The sequence below is a fragment of the Sus scrofa genome, chromosome 8 (genome assembly GCF_000003025.6).
Source record: "Sus scrofa isolate TJ Tabasco breed Duroc chromosome 8, Sscrofa11.1, whole genome shotgun sequence".
Lineage (NCBI taxonomy): Eukaryota > Metazoa > Chordata > Mammalia > Artiodactyla > Suidae > Sus > Sus scrofa.
The window spans coordinates 130,048,528-130,074,339 of NC_010450.4; the positions used below are offsets into that span (position 1 = coordinate 130,048,528).

The window sequence follows — 25,812 nt, forward strand, 5'->3', positions numbered from 1 at the left end:
TATTCCCAAAGTTGTGCAACTATCCCCACTGTCCATTTCCAGAACATTTTCATCACCCCAAACCGCATCTGCTGATGGAGTTTTAAAGGAAGGTTGCCAGAGACAGAGACCTTAGAAAGAAACCATGAACAGAACGTAATAGCTGATGATTAGATGATGAGTGTAGGAAGAGAGTCAAAGACAACTCTCGCTGACTTGAAAAATGGTGGGAGGTCTAGTATGGTGGCTGTGGAGCAGGGACTTGGGAAGGCCACAGAGGTGGAGAGTGTCCATCAAACTTTTGTGAGTGGAGACAAATAAGGAAGGACATTTCGAGGCAAGGTTGAAATAGCAAGAAAGAGAGCTCCCTGCCACCTGCTGTGCCTTGACAAGGCCGAAAGCAACTGGTGTTCCTTTGTCTTCAGTAACCCAAATCTCTTTCATCTTTACCTATCTGTTAAGGATGGGTCTTAACATTTAATAAAATGCTTCAGCCTGTCAGATTTGATCTTTTGTCTTGCAATGAAGAAGCAGTCTTCAGCCTCCTAGGAATGTTCTGTGACTGACCAGTGCGCTTCTCTGCCTCCAGGTGACTTTGGGTCTTGTCCAAAGGCTCAGAGGCTACTAGCTTGGAAGGATTGATGATCTCTTTTTGGTGGTCGGGGTTCGGGAGGGGACTTTTTAATTGTCTGTCTCAGAGATCCAGCTGTTTTTATTGAAGAACGAGGAGAGATCCTGATGTGGCATCTTGACCGTTGGTCCATTAATAAAAATAGTGGATGTCAGGATTGCGGGGCCATGATGTGGAGCTCATTTTAAATGAATAAAATGAATGCCAGTGCTTTGGAGAGGGGATAAGGGCTGAAGAGGTGAGCTTCGCAGTCATCTCTGTAGACTTCGCAGTGTTCTCACTGAACATCCAGAGCATCTGTTGTGTTTGGATGCTGTTGCAGCTGTAAACAGATGATAACGAGCTCATTTTATATACCTTTCATCACGATTTGCTTGCCCCTTCTGTACCAAGATCTTGCCTAGATGTTTTATATGCGCGTGGCTTCCAAACTCCGTTACGGGCTTCTCCTACAAATACTTCGTAGATAAAGAACGTGAAGCTCAGGGAGGGTGTTACTTACCAAAGAGCAAGCAGCTGGCATGTGCAGAGCTAGGACCTGCCTCACGCCAAAGCCCAGGCTTTTCTGATCACACCGTGTGTGTGAGTCACCCAGACTACTGTACCAGAATCCCGTCTGTGAACTGGGGGCTTAACCCACAGAAATTTATTTCCTCACAGTTCTGGAGGGGTTAGGGCTTCAACCTGTGAACTATGTGGGGACAACATTCAGTCCATAACACTCCTTTTTAAAAAGTTAGCAGAGTTTGGTAAATGTATGAGTAAAAATTAATTAGTAAAATGCCTACAGTGGGTACTGATTAGGTGGTCTCTAGGATAGATATCGTTATTACAGGATTGATGTTTTTACTTGGAAATCTTTTTTTTTTTTCTGACTTTTTAGGACTGAATCTTTTTGGCATATGGAAGTTCCCAGGCTAGGGGTCAAGTTGGAGCTGCAGATGCCAGCTCATGCCACAGCCAGAGCAATGCAGGATCCAAGCCATGTCTGCGACCTACACCACAGTTCATGGCAACACCAGATCCTTAACCCACTGAGTGAGGCCAGGGATCGAACCCACATCCTCATGGATACTAGTTAGGTTCAGTAACCACTGAGCCATGACAGAAACTCCTCTTGGAAATCTTTAATGACTGGCAGAACTAGGAATAAGGAATGAGTTTAAAATAAATGACAGACTGTGGGTAAAAAATATTACCAGGGTGTGTTTTTGGTTTTTGTACAGGTAATTTTCTGTATATTTTGTTTGTATTTAGATACTGATTTCTCTTTAAGAATTTATTCCTTTTAGTGATAGTCGATGCTATTCAGTGACTATTCACTGCTTGATATCTAGAAGATGTTTTATTTATATACCCTCTTTGGATCCCAGGATCAACTCTTGCGAAGTACAGATAAGATAATCTTCATTTTGAAGAAAGAAATTGTTAGCATGTGCTCAGAGCATAGACTTCAGGTCTATTCTGACTAGTTTCTAACCTGGGTGCCCACTGCTAGCTGTGTTAGTGCGGACAGGTTAGGTCACCTTTCTGTGCCTTAGTATATATTAGGTATCTTTTGCGGCACCGTAATTCCTCCAAAAATTCAGTGGGTTGAAACAACAGTAAACATTTGCTTTCTCTCACAGTTGCTGTGGGTTCAGAGTTCAGGTGTGGTTTAGCGGTGCAATGCCGGTGCAGGGTCTTTCAGGAAATTGCTGTCAGAGTCGTTAAGGGCTGCAGTCATCTGAAGGCTTGACTGAGGCAAGGAAAACAGCTTCCAGGGTGGCTCGTTCACACGGCTGGCAATTTAGTGCTGGCTCTTGGTGAGAAGTCAGGGTTCCTTTCTTTCTCTATGGGCCTCTCCAGATGGCTGCTTGAATGTTCTCATAACACGTAGCTCACTTCCCCCCCGGAGTGAGCACATCGAGAGGGATGGCAGCTTTCCTTTCAATGACCTAGTCCCAGGAGTCACATAGCATCATTTGTACCATATTGGACTCATTAGGAGTGAGTCCTTAATCCAGCCTATATTAAAGAGGAGAGGAATTAGGCCCTGTCTTTTGAAAGAAGTGTTAGACTTTCTGGACGTTTGAAGACCACCAACACATAGTGATATTTGCTTCCTGAGCTTATCGTGGGTATTGAAGTTATCCATTACAGCACTTAGAACAATGTCAGACAAATAATGTCTACTTCATAAATGTTAAGTTCGTGCTTCTTGGTTGAGGCAGACCACTTGAAAAATCCCGAAGATGGTTACATGCTAGGCTGATTAAATCATCATCCCTAGAGACGAGACCCAGGCGTCCATAGTTTCAGGGCAGCCTCTCTTGCTGTGCTCATGTCCCAATTTGTCCTCGGCCCTCGCTTCTGCCCTTTGGTTTCTTGGTTATGCAAAGACACACCATTTAGTGTGATTCCCTCAAGTTTTCCACTTTCCACTTTAAAATTGGTCTCTTTAACCTTTCTGTATCCTAACTTCCCTGTCTTTAAAAAAAAGTTAAAGAGTTACAAAAGAACAAGTCTCCTCGCCTGCCTAGTGATTAAGGAAGAGGAAGGAAAAGGGAAAAAATGAGTTCCAGTTTGGAGTTACTGAAAATTTCACAACTCTTGGCCAAATTAGTTGAAACTGGGCGGACTTTCGACTCTTGGTTGAGCTGATAAATTTCACTATGGTCCAAGTCTTCCACAATTCATTTGAGAATATTTTGAGATTGGCTACTGGTTATCAATTTTTATTTTTTAAATTATTTTACATAATTTTAATGACAGTGTAAGCCTGCAAATATGCATGTTATATATAGCACAGGACTCTTTTTTTTTTTTCTTTTTTCTTTTTATGGCCATAGCCGCACCATGTGTAAGTTCTGAGGCCAGGGGTCCAATCGGAGTTGTAGCTGCCGGCTTACACCACAGCCACAGCAATGCCTGATGTGTGACCTTTGCTGCAGCTTGTAGCCATGCTGGGTCCTTACCCCCCTGAGCGAGGCCAGGAGTTGAACCCACATCCTCACGGAGACTATGGAGGGTTCTTACTCCACTGAGCCCCATGGGAACTCCAGGACTCTTTTTTTTTTTTAATAGGAATAATTTTCAGTTATTAAATTGAAGTGATGGCATTGTTTGGTATTTTATTGCTCACATAGAAAACGAGGATACTGTCCTGCCAACAGTGAGCTTACAGTTCTATGGGAGAAGTAGAACATGCCCACAGAGAGCCAGGATACACACAATAAAGTTGGGTTGAGAGGGAAGAATCATTTCCAAGTCCATGATAAGGAGGGTTTATGGAAAAGAAGGTAGTACTTGAGCTGGGCTTTGGAGGACTGGTAGAATTCCCAAAGATGGAGTGTGCTTTAGGAAGACAGGATTGCATGAACAGAGGTGTTTGAAAAACACAGGTACATGATTGCAACCGTGAGCATAGTGTGTGCGTTAGGGGGGTGGAGGGGGTGGCTAATACAGTTGGATTTGGTGATCTTTCAGTAACGTTGTTCATCAAATACTGAAGTGGCACATTCTTAAATAATTATTATCCTCAGTAAAATGTATCATCTTACTGCCTTTGATATATTTTTATTTAAAGAAATATTTTTTCAAATTAATACATGAATCCAATTTTATTAAAAAATCAGATAAAATTGAAAGATTGATAGAGAAAACCCATACATACCCTTTGGCAGCCCTTAATTTTCTTTCCCAGAGGAAATCAGTTTTGTTCAGCTGTTCTTTCGACATTTGCTTCCATTTGATAATATAGTGTTATATCTTGATTTCTCACTTTCAGACATTATCTTGTTGCTTCCGCTTGAGAAATATGCAGCATTATTTCTGTGACATTGTTAACTTACCCCAGTATCGCTCTATCACAATTTTGGCTGAATTCATGATTAACGTTTGCCTTGTTATGACTATGTGAGGGTGTATACGTGTGTTAGGTGTATTGTCTGATGCTACTGTCTGTCTTATGTTTTCCTTCATACGATTTTCTGTAAACCTATCTGCGATTTTTTTCAAATTGCTCCAAAAAATCCACTAGTACCTCTTTTTTAAAAAGTATTGAATAATTTACCAATTCTTTATTCTGGGGAGATTCCCCTTCCACCCTTTTTCTTCTCCCACCTGCACCCCAGTAGCAGTGTCAGCCTGAGCCTCCCTCCGCAGCCTGGACCTGCCGTTCCCTGCAGTCTCTTCTTGTCTCTTCCATTGGACGCTCTGCAGGTGCCTGCCACCTGCAAATTTGCAAAATATTGTCTTTTGGTCTTGGAAATGCACTTGTATTATCTCTCTTTTATGGTTCTGTTAGTGTTTGGTTGTTGTCTCTTCATTCTGTTTTCTATAAAATGTAATCAGCTTTCCTGTCCAACCTTGTTTTTTCATAGTATTAGCTTTTCAGTTTTAATAGTCAGCATATTCATGCTCTGTTTCTTTTCCAAAGTACTCTATTTTGTTTTATAACGTTCTATTCTTATTCTTTCTGAGATTCAAGTCAAGCTTTGGGGTGTTTGGTTTGGTTTTCTTCTTACATTTCTGTTTGCAAGATTTCTTTCTGTATCGCTTTACTCAAACATTAGGATCTTTCTGATTTAAGAATAACATTTTGATTAGTGATGGAACATGATGGAAGATAATGTGAAAAAAATTATATATATGTATATATATATAACTGGGTCAATTTACAGCAGAAATTGATAGACCATTGTAAATCAACTATAACAGAAAAAAAATTAAAATCTTAAAAAAAAAAAGAATAACATCTTGGAGTTCCCATCGTGGCACAGTGGAGATGAATCTGACTAGGAACCCTGAGGTTGCAGCCTCGATCCCTGGCCTTGCTCAGTGGGTTAAGGATCTAGTGCTGCCGTGAGCTGTGGTGTAGGTTGCAGATGCGGCTCGGATCCCGCGTTGCTGTGGCTCTGGCGTAGGCCGGCAGCTACAGCTCTGATTGGACCCCTAGCCTGGGAACCTCCATATGCCGTGGGTGAGGCCCTGAAAAGCAACACAGAATAACATTTTGCATGGAGACTGATAGGCTCGTCTGCGGGTGTCCTTCACGTTAGGAGGATTAGATAGTGGAGGTAGAGGAGAGCCTGTTTGGTTTGGGCACTCACACATAGCAATATGTGGACATGTTTTTCTTTTCAGCCATTGAGTTCTTCACGAGCAGGAGTGGGAGGGGAGTGGTGGGAAGGATGCTAATGGGCCCATTATTCCTTAGCACGTTTTCACTAATTTTCACATTTTCAACTGCTCCCCACTCTAGCCCTTAGCTATCTCAGATGTCCAAGAATCCGCTGATGTGATGCAGAGACTAAATCTCAGCACGCCTGCCTGCCAGCACGCCTGCCTGGGTGCGCAGGGTGGCAGAGGCTCCCTGGAGCTTGACAGGCGTTCAAACAGTCTGTTTTCTGTCACTTGCATTCACTTCCAAATGGCTTTGGAATCTTATCTCCTTCTGTCCTCTTTGCTGTTCTTTTCGTGTGTGCTTATATTATTTAAACATTATTTTACTGTCATTCTCATGGGGGCTTAGGAAGACTATGTGATCAGTCTGTCTCTTTAAATGGGCATTTTCCTTGCCCCCCCCATGCTTGATTTTAAAGGGAATAGCATTTTTTTTTTCCCACTGTACAGCAAGGGGGTCAGGTTATCCTTACATGTGTACATTACAATTACATTTTTTCCCCCACCCTTTGTTCTGTTGCAACATGAGTATCTAGACATAGTTCTCAATGCTGGGAATAGCATTTTATAATAGCAGCTGTGCAAACAGTATGTGAGAGTTAAGTGCCTGTGAATTTTAGCTTATGAGCACTTGATAATTTAGGCAGCAACCGTTTTTCTTAAGAAAACCACCCTGGGAACGCCATGGTCACCAGTACAATGCCTGATTGTAAAGGAATCGCATTTAATAGGCTAACTTGCATTTGTGCTTTGGGCTGTCTTTCCTCAACATGTGAGAAATTCACTAGGTCAATTTGAGTGACGACAGTTTTTTATTTATTCTATGCATCATCATGCCACTTAGCTGAGTGGTTTTGCCTTGCCAGTTTTAAAGGGCAATGCAGATGCTGGCTGGTTCTAATAGTAGTTATTAAGTCATCACTCCTTGGGAGCATGAGCTCCATAGGCTTCTTTCCTAGGGATTCATGTAGGGAAATACTTCCTTCCCTAGATTAATTCCTTCTTCCTGAGAAATTCCTTTTATTTTGAGATTAGTCAACCCTCACACATTTGTCTCTGTGAGAAACAGAATCATTATATTAAACTCCAAATTTAAGCCCTTTCCATTGTCCGTATGTGCCTTGTAGGTTTTCTCTAAGAGAAACCAAATATATACATTATTCATTTTTTCAAGTAAAAGACCTAACCCCAGAGGAGAATTAAAGCATTGCCATCTGCATATCTGCCCAAGCTGCCAGTCCATCAGATGTGTGAAACCTCCCCTGGAATAAATTGGAAAAGTGGTGCCAGGAAACCCAGGGTTCCACCTGTGACTTGATTCACCATCAGTTAGTTCTGCCTCCATCCGGATCCATGGACAGGAAAAACCCCATTTGCCTTTATAATCCCCTGTGATCTCTAAGATGATCCATCCTGATAACTAGTTGACCTTTTGTTTGCTAGGTACACACAGAGATATCTTCCTCGTGGTGGCCTTTGACACGCTGAGGTTGCGTTAAGTAGGGAGTGGGATTATGCAGATCTGGAAACAGGTCCTGAGGGAGCCGTTGTTCCGCATTAGAACAACTAGTCTCCAGGGATGTGTGTGAATGTGTATTTATGTAAATTTGCTGAAATCCTTCATCGCCTTTTCAGCTGTGTTCTCTTTGTCCTTGATGGCTTATAGCTTTTAAAAATTCTGATCATTCTAGTGGGGTATGAAGAGGAAGAATAAATAAACTCATCTTTAACTGAAACTGCTCTTCTGACGTTTTGTCCTGCCCTGGTTTTTAAAGCCAGCAGAATTTCCTTAGTCTTTTTTTTTTTTTTTTTTTTTTACTTTCTCTTTCTTTCTTTCTTTTTTTTTTTTTTCCCACTGTACAGCAAGGGGGTCCTTAGTCTTTATTGAGATAGAGTCTACACACGATAAAACTGACCCTTTCAAAGTGTACCGTTCAGTGGGGATTCGTTTACTCACAGAGGGCAATCATCCCTCCCCTCTGGTTTTAGACTATTTTTATCACTCCAGCATGAAGCTCCAAGCTCATTGGCAGGCACTCCCCATTTCTTCCCCTTCTTCCCCCTCCACTTGTACCAGCCCTAGGCAAACACTAAGCTACTTTCTGTCTAGATAGATTTACCTGTTATTGCCATGTCTTGGAAATGGAATCACATACCATAGGTGACTTTTGTGACTCTCTGCTTTGACTTAGCTTAAGTTTCAGGGTTCCTCCATGTTGGAACATATATACCAGAACTTCATTCCTTTTATAGCTGGTTAATAGTCTGCTGTATGACTGTTCCTCCGTTGTCTTTATCCTTATTCAACCATTGAGGGACAGGTGGCTTGTTTTCACCTGTTGGCTATTATGAGTAGTGCTGCTGTGACCATTTGTGTACAAGTTCTTGTATGGACAGACATGCTAATTTCTCTCGAGTATCTACTTAGCCGTGGAGTCGCCGCATCAAATGGTGACTTTAACTATTTAAATGGAGTTACTGTTGTGACTCCACAGTGTAAGTTGTTTCTGTGAGGATTCGAGTCTGATCCTTGACCTCACGCACTAGATTAAGGATATGGCACTGCCGCAAGCTGCAGTGTAGGTAGCGGTTGTGGCTTGGATTCCAGTGCTGTTGTGGCTGTGATGTAGGCCACAGCTACAGCTCCGATTCAGCCCCTGCCCTGGGAACTTTCATGTGCGGCAGGTGCTGCTGTAAAAAGAAAAACAAAACAAAACAATTTAAGGAACAATTTTCCAGTGATGAATGGAAGTTGTCTTTTCTTTCCATTGTTGACAATACCTTTATTTATTGTTGACAATACATTGTTGTCTGTGTTTAATTTTTGGTGTCTTCATAGTCTAGGCGGTAGAGTTTTGAAATAGCGTAAAGATTACAGGCTTGAAGAGGAAAAAGAGAGATCTAGTAGCTCCAAGGCCAATAAGATAATGTCTGATGGAGATTTTTGGAATGAATTGTTGTGACCTGAGTGCAATCCTCAGTAACTTCTGCATTTTGCTGAATGCTTTTATATGAGGAGAATCTTATTTCAATTGAGCTGGAAGAGGAACAGAGAGAACAGCCACAAAGGAGTTATTTACAAAGAAGCGAATCGGTAGTATCAACTCACATAAGATACATATTGAAAATGTGTTTAAAGACTATCAGTTTGAAGGGGTGCCAAGTCATGAGCTTGCCAGCCACCTGCAGTGCTGCCTGAAGTGGTTAAACCCTGTTCTGAACCCCTGCTTTGCTGAGTCTGTGGCCATAATTAACTTTTACGCCGCGTCGATAAACTATTTGAAGACTGAAGGCAAAGGAGGGGACGTCCAAAACAGTTCTAAAGAACTCTGGGCTTGATATTTAAGTCACCAGATTAATGCAGTCCACTTACAGCTGAGCAGTAGTCTCCACTGGATCAGTAGCGGGGGATGTGGGGGTGGATAGAAGAGTAATACGCTTTGCACTGAACTTACTGTACTTTGCCCACTTAATATAGCACTAGATTTATGGAGAAAGCTGAGTGTTATTATCGGGGATATTGCCAATATTGTCGAAGATCCGTGTCATTGTGGGGAGGTGGCCCCTCCTGGATGCTATGGTTTCTCCCATTTGCCTGTGCACAGGCATTCCCATATTATAAACAGGTCCTCCTGCCGTAAGGTGTTTGTGTCTGACATGGAATCTAGCTGTGAGCTCCCAGTTTTGATGTTAAGATAGACCTTTTACCTGTTTGTGATATTTTTACTCTACGTCTGTGTCCCCACGGAAGCAGTCAGCACTCAGCGAATACCCACAGAATAGGTTTTACTGTTTCGGTGACATGGGAGTTAGTTGTTGGCTATAGGACTGAAGTGTAAAGTCTCCCCTAATTCTTGGCTCCTCCTGTGTCCTTTGCCTCTGCCTTAACATGCAAGTTCATTCTGGGAGCGGGAGTATCAGTGTAGATACTGGCTAATTTGGCAATAACCACCCCTCTGCATCTTGCAGAAGCCAATCAGAATGATAAGATTTGTAGTTTTATTAATAACGTCTGAGAATAGACTGTAATTTATTAGTTTTTATTAGTCACTTTATCATCCTGCTCTTGGAGAAATTTGTGGAAGGCCTTTGCGAACTTTGTCATGGGCAAGGGTTATAAGAAAGCTGTAAAACGATAGCTGCCTTCTTACAGGGAAAAATACCATTCCGTTAATCATAAGATGTAATTGTGTACATAGCTTCTCATCCTTCTAAAGAAGTGATTCCCCTCCTGGGGAATGAAAAGCAGAAGTAAAACCTCATCCAACATATGGCATCTTATGATTGAGAAAGAACTATGATTCATTTTTTAAAATGATTTTTATTTTTTTCATGATAGCTAGTTTACAGTGTTCCATCAGTTTTCTACTGTACAGCATGGTGACCCAGTCACACTACATGTATACATTCTTTTTCTCACATCAGGCTCCACCATAAGTGACTAAATATGGTTCCCAGTGCTATACAGCAGGATTCCATTGCTTATCCATTCCAAAGGCAATAGTTTGCACCTATTAACCCCAGATTCCCAGTCCACCCCACTCCCTCCCCCTTGGCAACCACAGGTCTCCTCTCCAAGTCCATGAGTGTCTTTTCTGTGGACAGGTTCATTTGTGCTGTATGTTAGATTCCAAATATAAGTGATATCATATGGTATTTGTCTTTCTCTTTCTGACTTCATTGAGTGTGAGACTCTCTATTTGCATCCATGTTGCTGCAAATGGTATTATTTTGTTCTTTTTTTGTGGCTGAGTAGTGTTCCATTCTGTGTGTGTGTGTGTGTGTGTGTGTGTGTGTATATATATATATATATATATATATATATATTTCTTAATCCATTTATCTGTCTTAATCCATTTATCTGTTGATGGACATTTAGGGTGTTTCCATGTCTTGGCTACTGTGAATAGTGCTGCAGTGAACTTCTGGGTGCGTGAGTCTTTTTCAAGGAAAGTTTTGTCCTGATATATGCCCAAGAGTGGGTTTGCTGGGTCATATGTTAGTTCTATATTTAGTTTTAGTTGTATATTTAGTTTTCTGAGGAACTTCCATACCGTTTTCCATAGTGGTTGTACCAATTTATATTCCCACCAACAGTATAGGAGGGTTCCCTTTTCTCCACACCCTCTCCAGCACTTGTTATTTATGGACTTACTAATGATGGCCATTCTGACTGGTGTGAGATGGTATCTCATAGTAGTTTAATTCATGTTTTGTTTTATTCTTATGTATTTTATAAAACATTTTGTGCCCATTCTTCTAGGCTTTTATGAAAATGCTGTTCCCCACAGGACCTAAGAAGCTGTAATTTCACTGTAAATGAATGGAGATTCTAGCCCCCTCCCACTACTCACCCATTTTTGCTTGTTTGTTAACTGAGGAAACATTTCTTAAGTATTTAGGTGTTTGAGACGTGTGCTGTATAACAGTGATGCCAGTAACAGCGAACTTTGTTGGAGTCCACTGGAGTCCACTTCGTAGGTCATGCTGATTCGAGTTGCAGCTCAGCTACTTGGTGGCTGTGTGAACATGGACAGGTTAATTAACCTCTCTGTTTCAGTCCCGCCGTTCCTAACAGGGGGTGCTTTCGATTCCTGTTGCTGCTGTGACAGAGTACAGAAATTTAGTGTCTTCAAACATCCCACACTTACTATCTCATTGTCCTGTGAGAAGGGTGTCAGCTCAGCTGGTGTCTCTCCTCTAGATCTCACAAGGTCAAAACCAAGGTGTCCATCCGCATGGGTTTTTTGCTGCTTCCAGGCTCATTCAAGTTGTTGGCAGTGTTCAGTTCTGTGGTCATGAGGTTGCGGTCCCTGTTGGCTTCTGGAGGCTGTCCACATTCTTGGGCTTGTGACCGCTCTCCATCTTGAGTCAGCAGCAGCTGATAGATTAGCAAGTTTTCGTAAATCCTTGTGAGAGACTTAATCAGGAAATAAAAAGCTACTTCCATAAACCTGGTGCCGTGAAGCTAAATATTTTGCTTCTTTTCATGGCTGACCTTCTCATGGCCCTGAGATGGTTGGAGGAGAGATTAGCATTTTGTCCATTGTTTTGCCTTTTTTCTTCTTGAGCCTGAGATCCTGGGTACAGTAGGACAGTATCACTTTATGGCCATTGAAAAGTCAAAGCCCGTGACACGTGCTAGGATAAATGTCCAGATTAGCATTAGGTGCCATCCTGTGATGTGGGTGGGTCTGGCATTGCTGATTACAGCAATCATAATCTCTTTTTAATGAGAGGAAATACTTGTGCAGGGTCAGGGTTGGCTGCCTAATCTGTAACAAAAGATTTCATGGTACTGTCGACTGGGGAAAAAAAAAAAAAATTCACAACCTAAAAGTTGAGAGTTAGTTTGATTCAGTGGACAAAACTGAGGACTTAAGCCCGGGACACAGCATCTCCCATAACCCTGAGAGACTGCTCAGAAGAGGCCAAGGAGCGGGGGGGGGGGGTGGAAGGAGTAGGATATGTAGGAATTTTTGCAACAGAGACCAGATGGACCATCAAAAGATGACTGTTAATTGAAGAAAACCAGACATCTCAAGGAATTGAGTGCTTTTCTGTGTATGGAAAGCTGCACAGTCTGGGCTCACTGAAATCATTCCTTTGATTCCTCAGCTATCTGGGGCCCAGAGCCCTGTGCTTGCTCGTTCGCTTGCTTGCTTTTTTAAATCCTCAATCTCGGGGTGCAATCTGGGGGTGGCTAGTGGCTGAGGGCTGTCATGTCCTTCGTTGACTGACCTATCAGGTGGTATTTTTAGTTCGCAGTACAAAGTTCTTCAACAGCTGAGTGGTTTACCTGTATACCACACATGCTATTTGCTAGGTGTTTATTCGTGATGTAGCTTGAAAAATGGGTGAAATTAGCCCACAATGAATGAAATCTCTCAAGAAGCTTGGAGAATGCGCAGGGGCACTTTTCACTAATGGAGAACCTAAGTTCTTGTCCTCGGAAAAGATTGATGAGAGGAAAATGATGACTCTTTCCATTATTAATCAAAATTCCATCTGCACAGGTTTCATAAGCCTTTTGGGTTCATGAATTATACATATTCTAAATTTTTATTCCAATTTAATTCTGGAAATAACTGCAAATTGAAAACAGTTAAAATGTGTAATACATCTGCGGGGGTGCATTTCACGTCTATTTCTGAGCTGTGGAGTTTAATTGCTCAGTATCTTTCCCCTCTGACCATCAGATGAAATGGACTAAATTATTTCACATTCCTTTTAGATATCGTTGAGATATAGTTGATACATACTATTACATCGTTGAGATATAGTTGATACATACTATTACATCTTACTATGTTCGTGTCTTAAAAGTGTGTCTTAGGTGTGTATCAATCTATTAATTAATTTATTTATCTATTTTGTCTTTTTAGGATTGCATGTGCAGCACATGGAAGTTCCCAGGCTAGGGGTTGAATCGGAGCTGTGGCTGCCAGCCTACACCACAGCTCACGGCAACGCCGGCTCCTTAACCCACTGAGCAAGGCAGGGATCGAACCCACAACTTCATGGTTCCTAGCAGATTCATTTCCACTGCGCCACAACGGGAACTCCACCAGACACATATGTTTCATGTGTAAAACAAATAAGACACATTCAAACTCCATCCACCGTCTGCCTGTGTCCTCACTGTCTCACCACTGTCAGCCTGGTCCAGGCCAGCTGGCTTTTGTCTTCTGGGACTGTCACATCGGTCCCCTAACTATAGTCTCCTTGCTTTCTGCTGTGCCTCCCACAGTTGGGGTTCAGTACAGCAGCGGGTCCTTTGGAGTCTTCCCAGAGCTCAAAACCCTGACCTGAGAAAAACCAAAACAAAAACGTGGCTTAGAAGAATGCAGTGGTCTGCCCTGTCCCCACGCACCCCCCTGTCCCCTGATGGCATTTCCTGCCATCGCCTCACCTACTACCACTTGGCCTCAGCCCCACGATCCGCCGGGGCCCTGGCATCCGCTGTTTGCTTCAGCTCTGCTCGGTTGTCACCACAGCAGAGAGGCTCCTCGACCTTGGCAAGCTAAACACGTACCTGCCTTATTAAGCAGACCTTCCTCAGCATCCCCCGCTCCTGTATCACTCTGCTTTGCTCCCCTTATCCTGCTTTGTGTTTCTTCATAGCACTTCTGTTACCCCATCACATATGTACTTATTTGATTATTGTCTGTCTCCCCTCAAATAGAAATTTTTTTTTTTAACGGCTGCATCTGTGCCATATGGAGGGTCCCAGGCTAGGGGTGAATCGGAGCTGCAGCTGCCAGCCCACACCGCAGCCACAGCCACACTAGATCTGAGCCACATCTGCAGCCTATGCCGAGGCTTGCAACAGCTCCCGATCCTTAACCCTCTGAGCAAGGCTGGAGATCAAACTTGTATCCTCATGCACACTATGTCAGGTTCTTAACCCACTGAGCCACAACGGGAGCTCCTAGAATATGTTTAATAAAAATATGAAATTTACTTTGTTCGGTGCCATATCCCTGGTATTAGAGTCAGACACGCGGAAAGCACATAATATCATAGTAGTGTGCAATAAGTATATATGATGAAAAATGCACCCAAGATAGAAGCATTGCTAACTCCTATTTAGGACGTGAGACCTTGAGGGAGACGTTGTGATAACCAATATACATGCAAGAACATGAATGAATTATGGTGGTGTTTGTTATATTGAGGTCTCAGTGGATCAGAAAACAATACAAGCAATAATGTAATTATCATGAACTTTTGTTTCTAGAAAACATCAAAAGACATCGTCGTCTTTGGCACATTCCCACCACTCCGTGCTCCCTGGGCCTCTTCCCCAGGCTCCCTCTGAAGGTGTGGAGTAGTTATTCTCTTACATGTAGGAAGTCTTGTCTACGGGGCGCTGCAGGCAGGCAGCAATGGCGATATTTACCACGTGTTTCTGGAGCTGCGATGCGGGTCGCAGATGCTCAGTAATTAAGGCATCTGAGAAGAGGGGAGAGGAAATGTCATGCTAATAAAATAAAGTCTTGACTGCACTGTCAGTGTGTTTGAACAGAGACGCAGGAGGTGAATTAGGAATATTTAAGGTCAGATGCGGTGTGCTGCTGTCTGTGCCGCTGAAGTCGAGGGCGCTTGTGTCTTCGCCCAGAGGGGGCGCCAGCGAGTCTCTCTTCCATCAGAACAAGCAGAACTGCTTTGGGGTAGGAGAAAGATGTATGTTCCCTCATATTTACTTTTGCTTTTGGAGAACATGTTTTGTGAGTCTTTCATTCATGCCATAAGGGGTTTCATGTTACTTTGGTTAAGCTGGAGATTGTCTGGATATGTGTGTCTCCCTTCCCATTGTTTTTGGTAAGTTTTATTTCCTGGGGAAATTATTGTTGTATTTCAAGAGAGTGGATGTCAGTGGTCAAAGTACTGCTTCTTTTTCACAGATGGTATTGTCATAAATTCAGAATTATTTTGAATTTTTTTTTTAACCTGGCATCTTCACACATGGCATCTTCACACCCGGCCTACCATAGATAGGGTTTGAGGTTTCATTTCAGAGCCAGAAAGAAGGCCAGAAGTCCACTGTCGAGGCCGTTGGAAAGCTGTTGCTTGAACCTTGAAATGCCGGACATTAAACCACAATTTTTAAAAGAGAGCACACACCCATGAAAACTTTGGATTAGTCACCATAAAAAAAGACAAAGGCAGGAGTTCCTGTGTGGCCCAATGGGACTGGCGGCCTCTTGGGAGCACTGGGATGCGGGCGCTACCCCCGGCCAGGCACAGTGGGTTAAGAATCTGGCGTTGCCGCAACTATAGCTCAGGTGATCCCTGGCCCAGGACTCCATGTGCCAGAGGGCAGCCAAAAAAGAAACAAAGGAAAGAAAAAGGCAAATAGAGGTACATTTTCTCTTAGTTCATATTTATTCTTTATAATGTAAAATTGTGAGAAATGGGTCTTAGATTTATTTTTAATCACTCAAGACTTATTTCCATTTCTTTTTAAAAGAAGTTTTTATGACTGCATCTGTGGCTTCTAGAGGCCCCCAGGCTAGGGGTCGAATCTGAACTGCAGCTGCCAGCTTACACCACAGTCACAGCAATGCCAGATCCGAGCCTTGTCTGCAACCTATGCTGCAGTTTGTGGCAGTGCTGGAATGTTAATCCACTGAGCGAGGCCAGGAAGCAAACCCACATCTTCAGGAAGACTATGTCAGGTCCTTAACCCACTGAGCCACAGTGGGAACTCTGTGGACTTGTTTCTATTTCTTACATATTCCTGCTAGGCTGGATCATAGTACAGTAGGAAATAACGCCATACCATGTGTCTTTATGGATTATCAAAATATTTGGATACTATTTCTTTCTGCTTTAAATATAACTTAATATGAAAAACCTCTAGTATCAAGAAATCGTTCTGGAGTTCCCGTCGTGGCGCAGCAGAAACGAATCCGACTAGGAGCCACGAGGTTGCGGGTTCAATCCCTGGCGTCGCTCAGTGGGTTGAGGATCTGGCCTTGCTGTGAGCTGCGGTGTAGGTCGCAGATGTGGCTCAGATCTGGTGTTGCTGTGGTGTGGTGTAGGCCGGCAGCTGTAGCTCTGATTAGATCCTTAGCCTGGAAACCTCTATATGTCTCGGGATGAGGCCCTAAAAAAGCAAAAAAAAAAAAAAAAAAAAAAATCTGTTTGCCCTAAACATTATAGAGTATTGGATTACATTGTTTGTGATCTGTAAGAGATAATTATTCTAATCATGAATAGAATGCTCTACAATACGATTGTACCAAAGATTGCTATCTACAAGTTTTTCGCATTGCTAACTTTGGCGGCATCACTTGTGCGTCTATTTATCACTAACATTCATAAAGGTGAAATGGCTCATATTAAAAGACATTTCCTAAAACCTCCGTGTGGTCATAAAATCAAATTAATGCAGGCAAAGCGGAAGTTACTTTGTTTTTCTAACGAGTACTTAACATTGCGTCTAGTCTGTGTCAAGCGCTCTATTTTAAGTACTTTACAACTGTCAACTCTTAATCCTCATCACAACCCTATGAGATAGTTAATATTGCCATGTACAAATAAGAAAACAGTTTAGTGAAGAGCCTAAGGTCATACAGGTGGCGGAACAGGATCCCAACCCCGGAAGTGACTCCCAAGCCTGCATTCTTATCCTATGCCTGTAGCCACTCAGGCCGCCCTGTGACTCTCTGTTTGTTTTCTGTGTTTTCACTTCCTGCACATCATCTGTGTATCTTGTTACGCTGACTAATCCTCTTCCTTTTTGTCCTATTTGTCTCGCTTTTCTGTTTCTTATACTCTGGAATGGCTAAAGCAGCTGACCTGTCTACATTAAAGAATCCAGTGTGTTAAATATAACTGGATTAAATTTTCATTCTCTTAGACATCTGTCTAAAGGATCCATTGTCATTATTCCCCTCAAGTATTTGCTGTGAAAGATTTGTATTTTCCTCTTGATAGAAAGTAGGAGTCAAAATTGCTTAAGAGAGCAACTCGACTGGATTTAATATCGACAAAACAAATCTTTGAGAATTGAGATGTCTGCCTGTAAAGTTTGCCACATGCTGGCTATTTTTGGCTTTATACAAGCCCCAAATTACTAGGCTCTTATAGGAGGCACAGAGCAAATCCTAAACTCTATGACATGTGAATGATTAAAAAATGATGTAAAAATTAAAAGTTTTCTTGAGTTTTTTCTGTGCACAGATTCCTGATGACTGAGTTTGGTGTCACTCATGATTATCCAGGGGGGTCTCTTGTATCAGATTTTATTCAACCAGGAGATTCTTGTTTGGAACAGACTTGAAAACAAAAATCAAATGGAAGATTCCTCCACGGATAAAAAAAAAAAAAAAAAAAAATACCAACCGTTATCCTAACTTGTGGCAAGGAACATAAAACCTATTTTATGCACTGAATAAAGTGCTTGTGGTTTTCAAGGTGTCTTCAGTACATTAGCAGTTCTTTAATATTAAAAAAGTCAAACCCTTGAGGATCAAAGAAGAGGTAAAAATGCCTCTTTTTCAGTGGGGCCTCTCGGTCTCTGGTAGTGATTTTCTGAATTTAAAGGTGAGAATGTTCTGTATTTGTGTGCCTTTGCTATTGTTACTATAAACTATGCCTGAGAACAATTTTTTTGTTGTTCTTTTTCTTTCCAGATGACAGACATGATGCTCAGGAGAGCAGCTTACGAGACTTAATAAAAGAGCTGCCAGACCCCCACTACTGCCTTCTCAAGTACCTCTGCCAGTTCTTGACAAAAGTAGCCAGCACCACGTGCAGAACCGCATGAACCTTCACAATCTCGCCACGGTCTTTGGGCCGAACTGCTTTCAGTAAGTTGGCGAAGTTTTGCTGTTCACATCATCACGTAGCCCTTTCCCTTTACAGCTGCCTGACAGCACTCGGATGTAACGTGTATTTCACTCTAAAACGTCACCCAGTTTTCACGGGAGTTCCATCTTGGTACTGAGCATTTTATGAGCCTTTTTATGAAACCATATTTGTAATGGTTTCAAACAACTTTGTTTAAAGTTCTGGGAGGAAGTTTTACTTTCGTGAAAAAGGACTTTTAAAAAAAAAAAAAGTCTAATCTTCCACACTGATTAGCAAGAAGGGAAGGTGTGTGATACAGTGCATAATTTTTTTTTTATTAGTATAAAGTTCAGACCATTGCCAATAGATGGAAAATAACAAGCAGACTATGTCAGTAAGAGAAAAATGTCACCTCAGCTACATTGATTTATTTTCTAGGATACACCAGACTAGAAATAAACTATTCTCCTTGATGGGTGCTATGTCACTAGCCACAAGAACTCTTGTAAATCTTAATATTTTCTCTGTTATGCCTTAAAACTCGTTCGCTGTTGATACATGAAACACGATCTTGCGCACCAGAGATTTTGTTTTTCACTTTCCTATTAGGACATGTGATATCAAACATGTTCCTTCTACTTAGAAGGAGAGAGAAAGGAAGAACGCTCACTCTTTAAAGCTCGCAGACATTCTCAGCAAGTTTTTTAAAAATAGTTTCTCTGCTGATCCACTCTATTAACCTCCAGACGCATTCGGCTGCCTAGAACTGTAATATTACAGCCCTCCGAATAACTCTAAATATAAACTCTAAAGACAAACTCTCTAGTGACGACAGGGCTCTAAGGCATTTGCAGCCTATGGTGGAGAGAAGTTCCTTCCCCCTTGTAACTTTAGACATTTCCATTTTAAATAATTTCATTTCAGAAGCTATGCTCGGCTCTTGCGGGTGAATCTCAAACAGGGGCTCCACTGATACCTTAGGTTACTGAGGAACTCTGTGGTAGGAAAAAGGTTAGAGTGTTTCTTTTTACACCGATCTGCAGTGTAAACGTTGGGTGCCCTCTATGTAGGAAAGAAAGGTAAATCGAAAAGTGTTCAGTATTTTGAAACCCTAGATTCTAGAAGAGGTGAAAATGCATTTGTAAATAGAACGCTTCCCTAACGACATACAGGTCCACGCCGCATTGTTGGGCTTGGTGTGGAATTTCTGGTCACCTGCTTCATTTAATCACAATATCAAATAAGAAAAGAGTTTTTATTCTATACTCTACCAATCCGTATAGCCTGTCACATTTTTTGATTGTAGTAAAATAAAGTTTATCCTTTTTAATACGTAGATCAGCGTATTAAAGAACATTCACACTGTCGGGATGACAGTTGACGTGTATTTTCTAAACTTAGGGATGGAGAAGTCACTACTGGCTACTTTTCTCACTGAAACAGAGTATAATACTTAGAACAGATAGTGTTCATTGAGCACTTACTAGGTACTGAGCTTATTTCTCTGATTGATGCCAAAGAGACAGAGGTAGCTTATTTTGAACTTGGAAGGTCCCCTGATTCGACACGAAAAAAGTAGATACTTCAATTCCTATGACCACAGTTAAGTCAGTGACTACAGTTAGTTCATAAATGTTACGGCGATTATGAATAGAAAGCCTGCCATTTAAGGACACTTCTGTCCCCACGAACCATTGAAAGACAAGGGAAATGCTTTTCTAATAACTTCAGTTGTGTGTACACCGTATGGTCAGTAGATGAGGATTTTTTTTCTGGTAAGGGGAAAGCTTCATAAAATAAGGTTCATTTTTTTAACAGCTGTACCTTTTAGATGCAAAATGATAGTACTGTGAAATATACAATTATAAAAGTGGGAGAAAATGCACCAATAATGTATGATCGGCATTCTGGATGCTGGGCTTATAGGTGGCTCTTCATTACCAGGTTTTCAACATGTACTTCCAGTTATTGGGTATTAAATTTAGATGATTGGATAATAGTGTCATTGTAAAATGTTCAAATAATATGGGTATATAGAATAAAAAATCTCCTCCTTTAGTTCTCCCATTTGTCAGCTGAAAAATATGCACAACCTAAAAGTTGAGAGCTATGTTTTATTCAGTGGACAAACCTGAGGACTTAAGCCTGGGACACAGCATCTCAGATAACTCTGAGAGACTGCTCCAAGAGGTCTGGCTGGGGAGCCAGGAGGTAGAGGAGTTTTTGCAATGACGACTAGGTAGGCAGACCATCCTAAGAGGAACGTCAATGCAAAAAGAAAAACAAAAACAGATATCTCAAGTTAAGGAACGTAGCACTTTGCTTTGTGTGGGAAGGTGCAACCGTCTGGGCTCACCGAAATCATTCCTTTGATAGGCACCTCAGCTGTCTGGGGCCCAGATCCTGTACCTCTTTGTCCTGAGTGTCCCCCACTATTGGGGGTAGTTGCAGCAGTTGACTGCTAGAGGACAGGCATCCTGTTTCGGGGCTCACCACTGGGGCAGCTGTGATGTGATGTTTGATGACTGCAACATCCTTTGTCCACATGGCACGGACATTTTTCATTAACATACTCCTCCTCTTCCCTCTGGAGATAAAATAGGCCGCCCCAGGTATATTGCTCCTTCTTTGGGGATACACCCACAGATCTGTTTTTACACGTAAGTGGGATCAAGATGCCTATGAATCTTCATTGATTTATGGAAGCACTAGAACTTCTAATGTCAAAGTATTTATATACCTCATTCTTTCAGCTGTTAAATAGTGTGGATTTGTTCTAACTTAATGAACATTGAGGTTGTCGATTTTTTGATGTTAAAATAGTTGCAGTGAACATTCTGTGTGTAACTCTTTACATCATTCTTGTTGCTTGGTGGGAGTTTTTTAGGTCTTTTAGAGAATAATCGTTTATCCATTATAAAGATGACATTTTCTGCTATTCTGTTGCTTGCCTTTGGGCTTTATTTATGGTGCTTTACTAAATTTTTTCAATTTTAATTTACTTAATGTGTCAACTTTTCCTCTTTTTTGTCAGGATTTAGGTCTTAATAATGTTTCTAAGTAATATTAATAATGTGGTCTTGCTTAATAATAACAGTGCAAAGATATTAAACATGTATTTTTCTTTTGCTGTATTCATAAGCCTTTGTGATGAGGTTTTTACTTTACCTAGAACTTATTTCTGTATATTTCACATATAAAGTCAGTTTGATTTTTCTTCAGATAGCTAATTGTTACAAAATCACTCCGTGAGTGAGACACCTCCTTGTTAATTTGCAATGCCAATTCTATTACATATTTACGTCCTACGTGTACATGAATTTATTTCTTATATTTGTAAGGCTTTCTCCTATTCTCCATATTTCCGTTACATTTTCTCTTTCAGAGGAATTTTGGAGTCTCCTGGGTAAGTGGTGTCTCATTTTGGTTTTGATTTGCATTTCTCTGATGATTATTGTCATTGAGTATCTTTTCATGTGCTTACTGGCCATTTGTATATCTTTGCAAAAATGTTTATTCCGATCTTCTACCATTTTTAATTGAATTATTTGTATCTATTATTGAATTTCAAGACTCCCATATATATTGTGGCTATAAGTCCCTTATCAGGTATAGGATTTTCGTATATTTTCTCCTATGCGTTGCTTTTTCATTTTTTTGATTGTGTCCTTTCAAGCATAAATGTTTCATTTTGATAATCTGATATATATATAGATCACTTATGTTTCTGGTGTGAATCTAAGAAGGCTTTGCCTGACCTATGATGATTTTTCTTTTGTCACCTATGTTTTTGGTGTGAATCTAAGAAGGCTTTGCCTAACCTATGATGATTTTTTAAGAGCTTTATTGTTTTAACTCTTATATTTAAGTCTATGGAGTTAATTTGGAGTTAATTTTTGTGTGGTATAAAGAAGAAATCCAACTCTATTCCTTGTGTGTGGGTGTGCAGTTGTCCATTTGTTGTTTGTGCATTTGTTGAAAAGACTATTTTCCCCCACTGAATTGCCTTGGAACTCCTGTCATAAATCAGCTAACCATATTATTAGGATTTATTTATGGACTCTCAGTTTTGTTCCATTCATCTGTTAGATATCTATCCTTATTCCATCACCACACTATGTTGATTCTTGTGGTTTTTTAGTAAGTTTTGAAATGCGAAAGTGTTTTGTTCTTTTGTTAAATTGATTCTCAAATGGGTATTCTTTTGGATGCTATTCTAAAAATGTTTTCTTAACTTTTTTCTCAGTTTGCTCATGGCTAGTGCTAACATACTTTGAGTTTGCATTTATTTTATTATATATGAATTTGAACACCTTGTGTCTAGGGGCTATTGGTATATCTCTCTTGATAATGTGTGTTTGTGTCTTTTGCCCATTTTCCTGTTAGATCCTCAGAGTTTGTTTGTTTGTTTTCCTCTTGTTGGATATTTATTTTTGGTCTCTTTTCCCCCTGGTAGAGACACATTTAAAACCCTAATTTCCTCTCAGTACCATTTTGTCACATCACTTTCAATATTATTGTATCTCTTCTTGTCTAAGTCGTAAGGCCTGTGTATCAAGCAGGGATTTGACTGGGTAGTGCTCTTGGGAACTACACCTGTAAGGAATAGAGGGAAGTAAGATTAGGCAGAAATTGAACTGCTGTACAGTTGTAACAAAGGCCTCACTCAGTCCCCAGGTTACTTAGAAGCTGGAATGGCCTTTCCGAGGTATCCTACGTTGACTTGAGGGGGTTGTTCCATTTAGCCCATCTCCATCAGTCACTGGGGGTGAGTTGTGTCTACAGAGATGGTATAATCTTAGCGGGGGAAACTCAGCTATGAGCCAAAAGTAGATAACACTCCCAGCACTGAAGTAATGGATACTTCTGGTATGAAGGGGCTTGTGAGAGTAGCACTCCACAGAAGCCACTACATTTCTATAATAACTTAATATTATGACAATATTTTTATAACACATTAGGATACAATAATAAATACTTTCCTATGAAAAATTCAGCATACTTAAGACTATGTTATATATATTAGATGATTTTTCTACAGAAATCCCTAACATTCCAGTTTCTAAGACAAATATAAATCCTCCTAAAGAATATTATCCTTAGAGACTAATAGGAATTGCTTTCCCCAGGTTTTGATAAATATTAAAATGGGTCCTGGATTTTCAGTAGTTTGGATAGGATGACATAATAAAGTTATTCTGGTCCTTGTTCTGCTGTTTGGTGGGTTTGACCTTCTGCATTATTTATCTTTCTGTTAAGTTTTCTGTAAAAAGAGACCTATAGAGTTCGCTTTGATGCTTAAGTGAGACCGTAAGAGAAAGTCCTGGTGCATAGTAGACACCTGGTAAAGTGGTGTTGAAATACATGGCCATTCAACTGAGCATGTTTATAGGTGCAAGAAGGGAGAGAGCAGGTGTTATACATTTTGCTCACCGTACCACTTAAAGAAGGGAGCTCCTTAGAAATGTGAAATGGAAGACATGGCAGTCTCCTTACTGCAGTTGTCTTAGTTTTCACTATCTTCTTACATATATTATGATATTACCATATTGGGTATGCTTTTCACTATTTAAATAAAATATTTTTGCCTTGTCCAAAAAAAACTTAATACAAACCAGCTCCTTCAACTTAGTCCTTGTATCAGACACATGTTTTATGACCTCCCCAGATTCTCTTGGCATTCCTCACCTCCCAGACCAATCTGCCACTAAGCATTGACCTTTCACCTGCCTTGAGAATGCTGGATCCTTCTCCTTGACTGCTGCCTTGCAGCTGGGCCAACCAGACACCTGCCTGGAGCTTTCCCCATCACTTTTGGACCCTGGACTAGATCTGAATTCCCGATGGACTGCCAGAAGGGCTGGATAAGGTGACCTGGAAGTCTATAATAGTGAAATCCCTCTGAGTGAACCATAACAATGGGCAAGAGGAATTGGGAAGAAACTAGAAAGGTCTCTTCTTTCACCCTCCCAGGGAATGCTCCATCCTATGGCTTCTCTCTGCCATCAAACACAGCAGTGAATTCCAGGCCATCAAACACAGCATCTTTCAAATGAACTGCTATATCTTGAGGTTCTTTGTGAAATGGCTGTGCATACTTTTCAGTGTTTCACATTCTCACTTGCCTCTTTTCCTCACCAGTGCCGCCCTGTCCCCAGCTCCCAAAATAATGCACCCACGTCCCCATCCGTGTCCCAGTCTCCACTTTTTTGGGAATCTGCTCTAAGGCGTTGTGCACCTGAGGATACAGCAGGCTGTTCCAATTCAGGAGGAAATCCACTCTCTTAAGATAGAGGGAGAGATGATGTCCTCCAAGAATTTTAAAGGATTATGTTGGCTATGCACGATTTTTTTTTTCACATGTGGATCTTGGAACCTAATTTCCTCATAAACAGCAACACCACCGTAAACATTTTACCCTCTCATATTATCCCCCAGTAATATTCAAAGGATATTACTATCCTTTGAATTTGAAGTTTCCTTTGAGATAAAGGTATTTAAAGCTGAAACGATTCTAGAAAAACCTACATACTTGTATTTACTATTACTCAGAGTTAATTTAAAAATCAATTTATTGGGAGCTCCCATTGTGGCTCAATGGTAGTGAATCCTACTAATATCCATGAGGACACAGGTTTGATCCCTGGCCCTGCTGAGTGGGTTCAGGATCCGGTGTTGCCGTGAGCTGTGGTGTAGGTCGCAGATGTGGCTTGGATCTGGCATTGCTGTGGCTGTGGTGTAGACCGGTGGCTACAACTCCAATTGGACCCCTAGCCTGGGAACCACCATAGGTAGTGGGTGTGGCGCTTAAAAATTTTTTTTTAAGTAAAGAAAAAAATTAAAAATCTATTTGTTAAATAGACATTGATAAAGACCAAAGACAGCCTGATGATTCTTTAGCTGAGTTGTTTCGGATAGTTTGTTAATATTCTTGACATTTTGCACTAAGCCCCTAGTTTCCATCATTTAATAATATCAATAACAGGAGTTCCCGTCGTGGCGCAGTGGTTAACGAATCTGACTAGGAACCATGAGGTTGCGGGTTCGGTCCCTGCCCTTGCTCAGTGGGTTAACGATCCGGCGTTGCCATGAGCTGTGGTGTAGGTTGCAGACGCGGTTCGGATCCAGCGTTGCTGTGGCTCTGGCGTAGGCCAGTGGCTACAGCTCTGATTCGACCCCTAGCCTGGGAACCTCCATATGCCGTGGGAGCAGCCCAAAGAAATAGCAAAAAGACAAAAAAAAAAAATAATAATAATAATATCAATAACATCAAATTTTAGTCTCCAGTAATTAAAACAAATCTACTTGCTACTGATAAGTAAGCCGTTTTGATCAAGTTCTGCTTCATCTCTTTGCTTCCTTTGCCTTTTGTTTACAGATCTGTAAATTAATCCTGTCCCTTGAAACAAATATTTCAATGTTAAGAAGGTAATCAGTCATTTATAGGTGTTTCTGAAGCTTAAAGAGAGAAACCCGTTTTAGATTTTGAATGTTAAGGTGTGTCACATGTACTTCTATCCCAGATGTTACATTTTTCCTTAGTGGTAGCATAAAAACAGCTGTAAAGCTTCTATTGGTCTCCTTTAAATCTTGCAGAAAAATAGCGCACACGTGTGTATGTGTGTGTGTTTGTGTGTGTGTGTGTGTGTCAGCGTGAGAGGGATTAGGTATTTGGACAACATCAGTTAATATTAGATGAGATCAGCTAAATTTGTAGACACAAACAGGATGTGTAA

The 25,812-nt window shown here is 41.1% G+C and overlaps 1 protein-coding gene across 1 annotated transcript in view; it reads left to right on the forward strand.

Moving 5' to 3' along the window:
• FAM13A (family with sequence similarity 13 member A) overlaps positions 1-25,812 on the forward strand; it is a 306,151-nt gene that overhangs the window by 26,947 nt on the left and 253,392 nt on the right. The window contains 2 exon segments of the mRNA XM_021100748.1: positions 17,920-18,027; positions 18,030-18,096. Coding sequence (XP_020956407.1) covers positions 17,920-18,027; positions 18,030-18,096 — 175 coding nt within the window.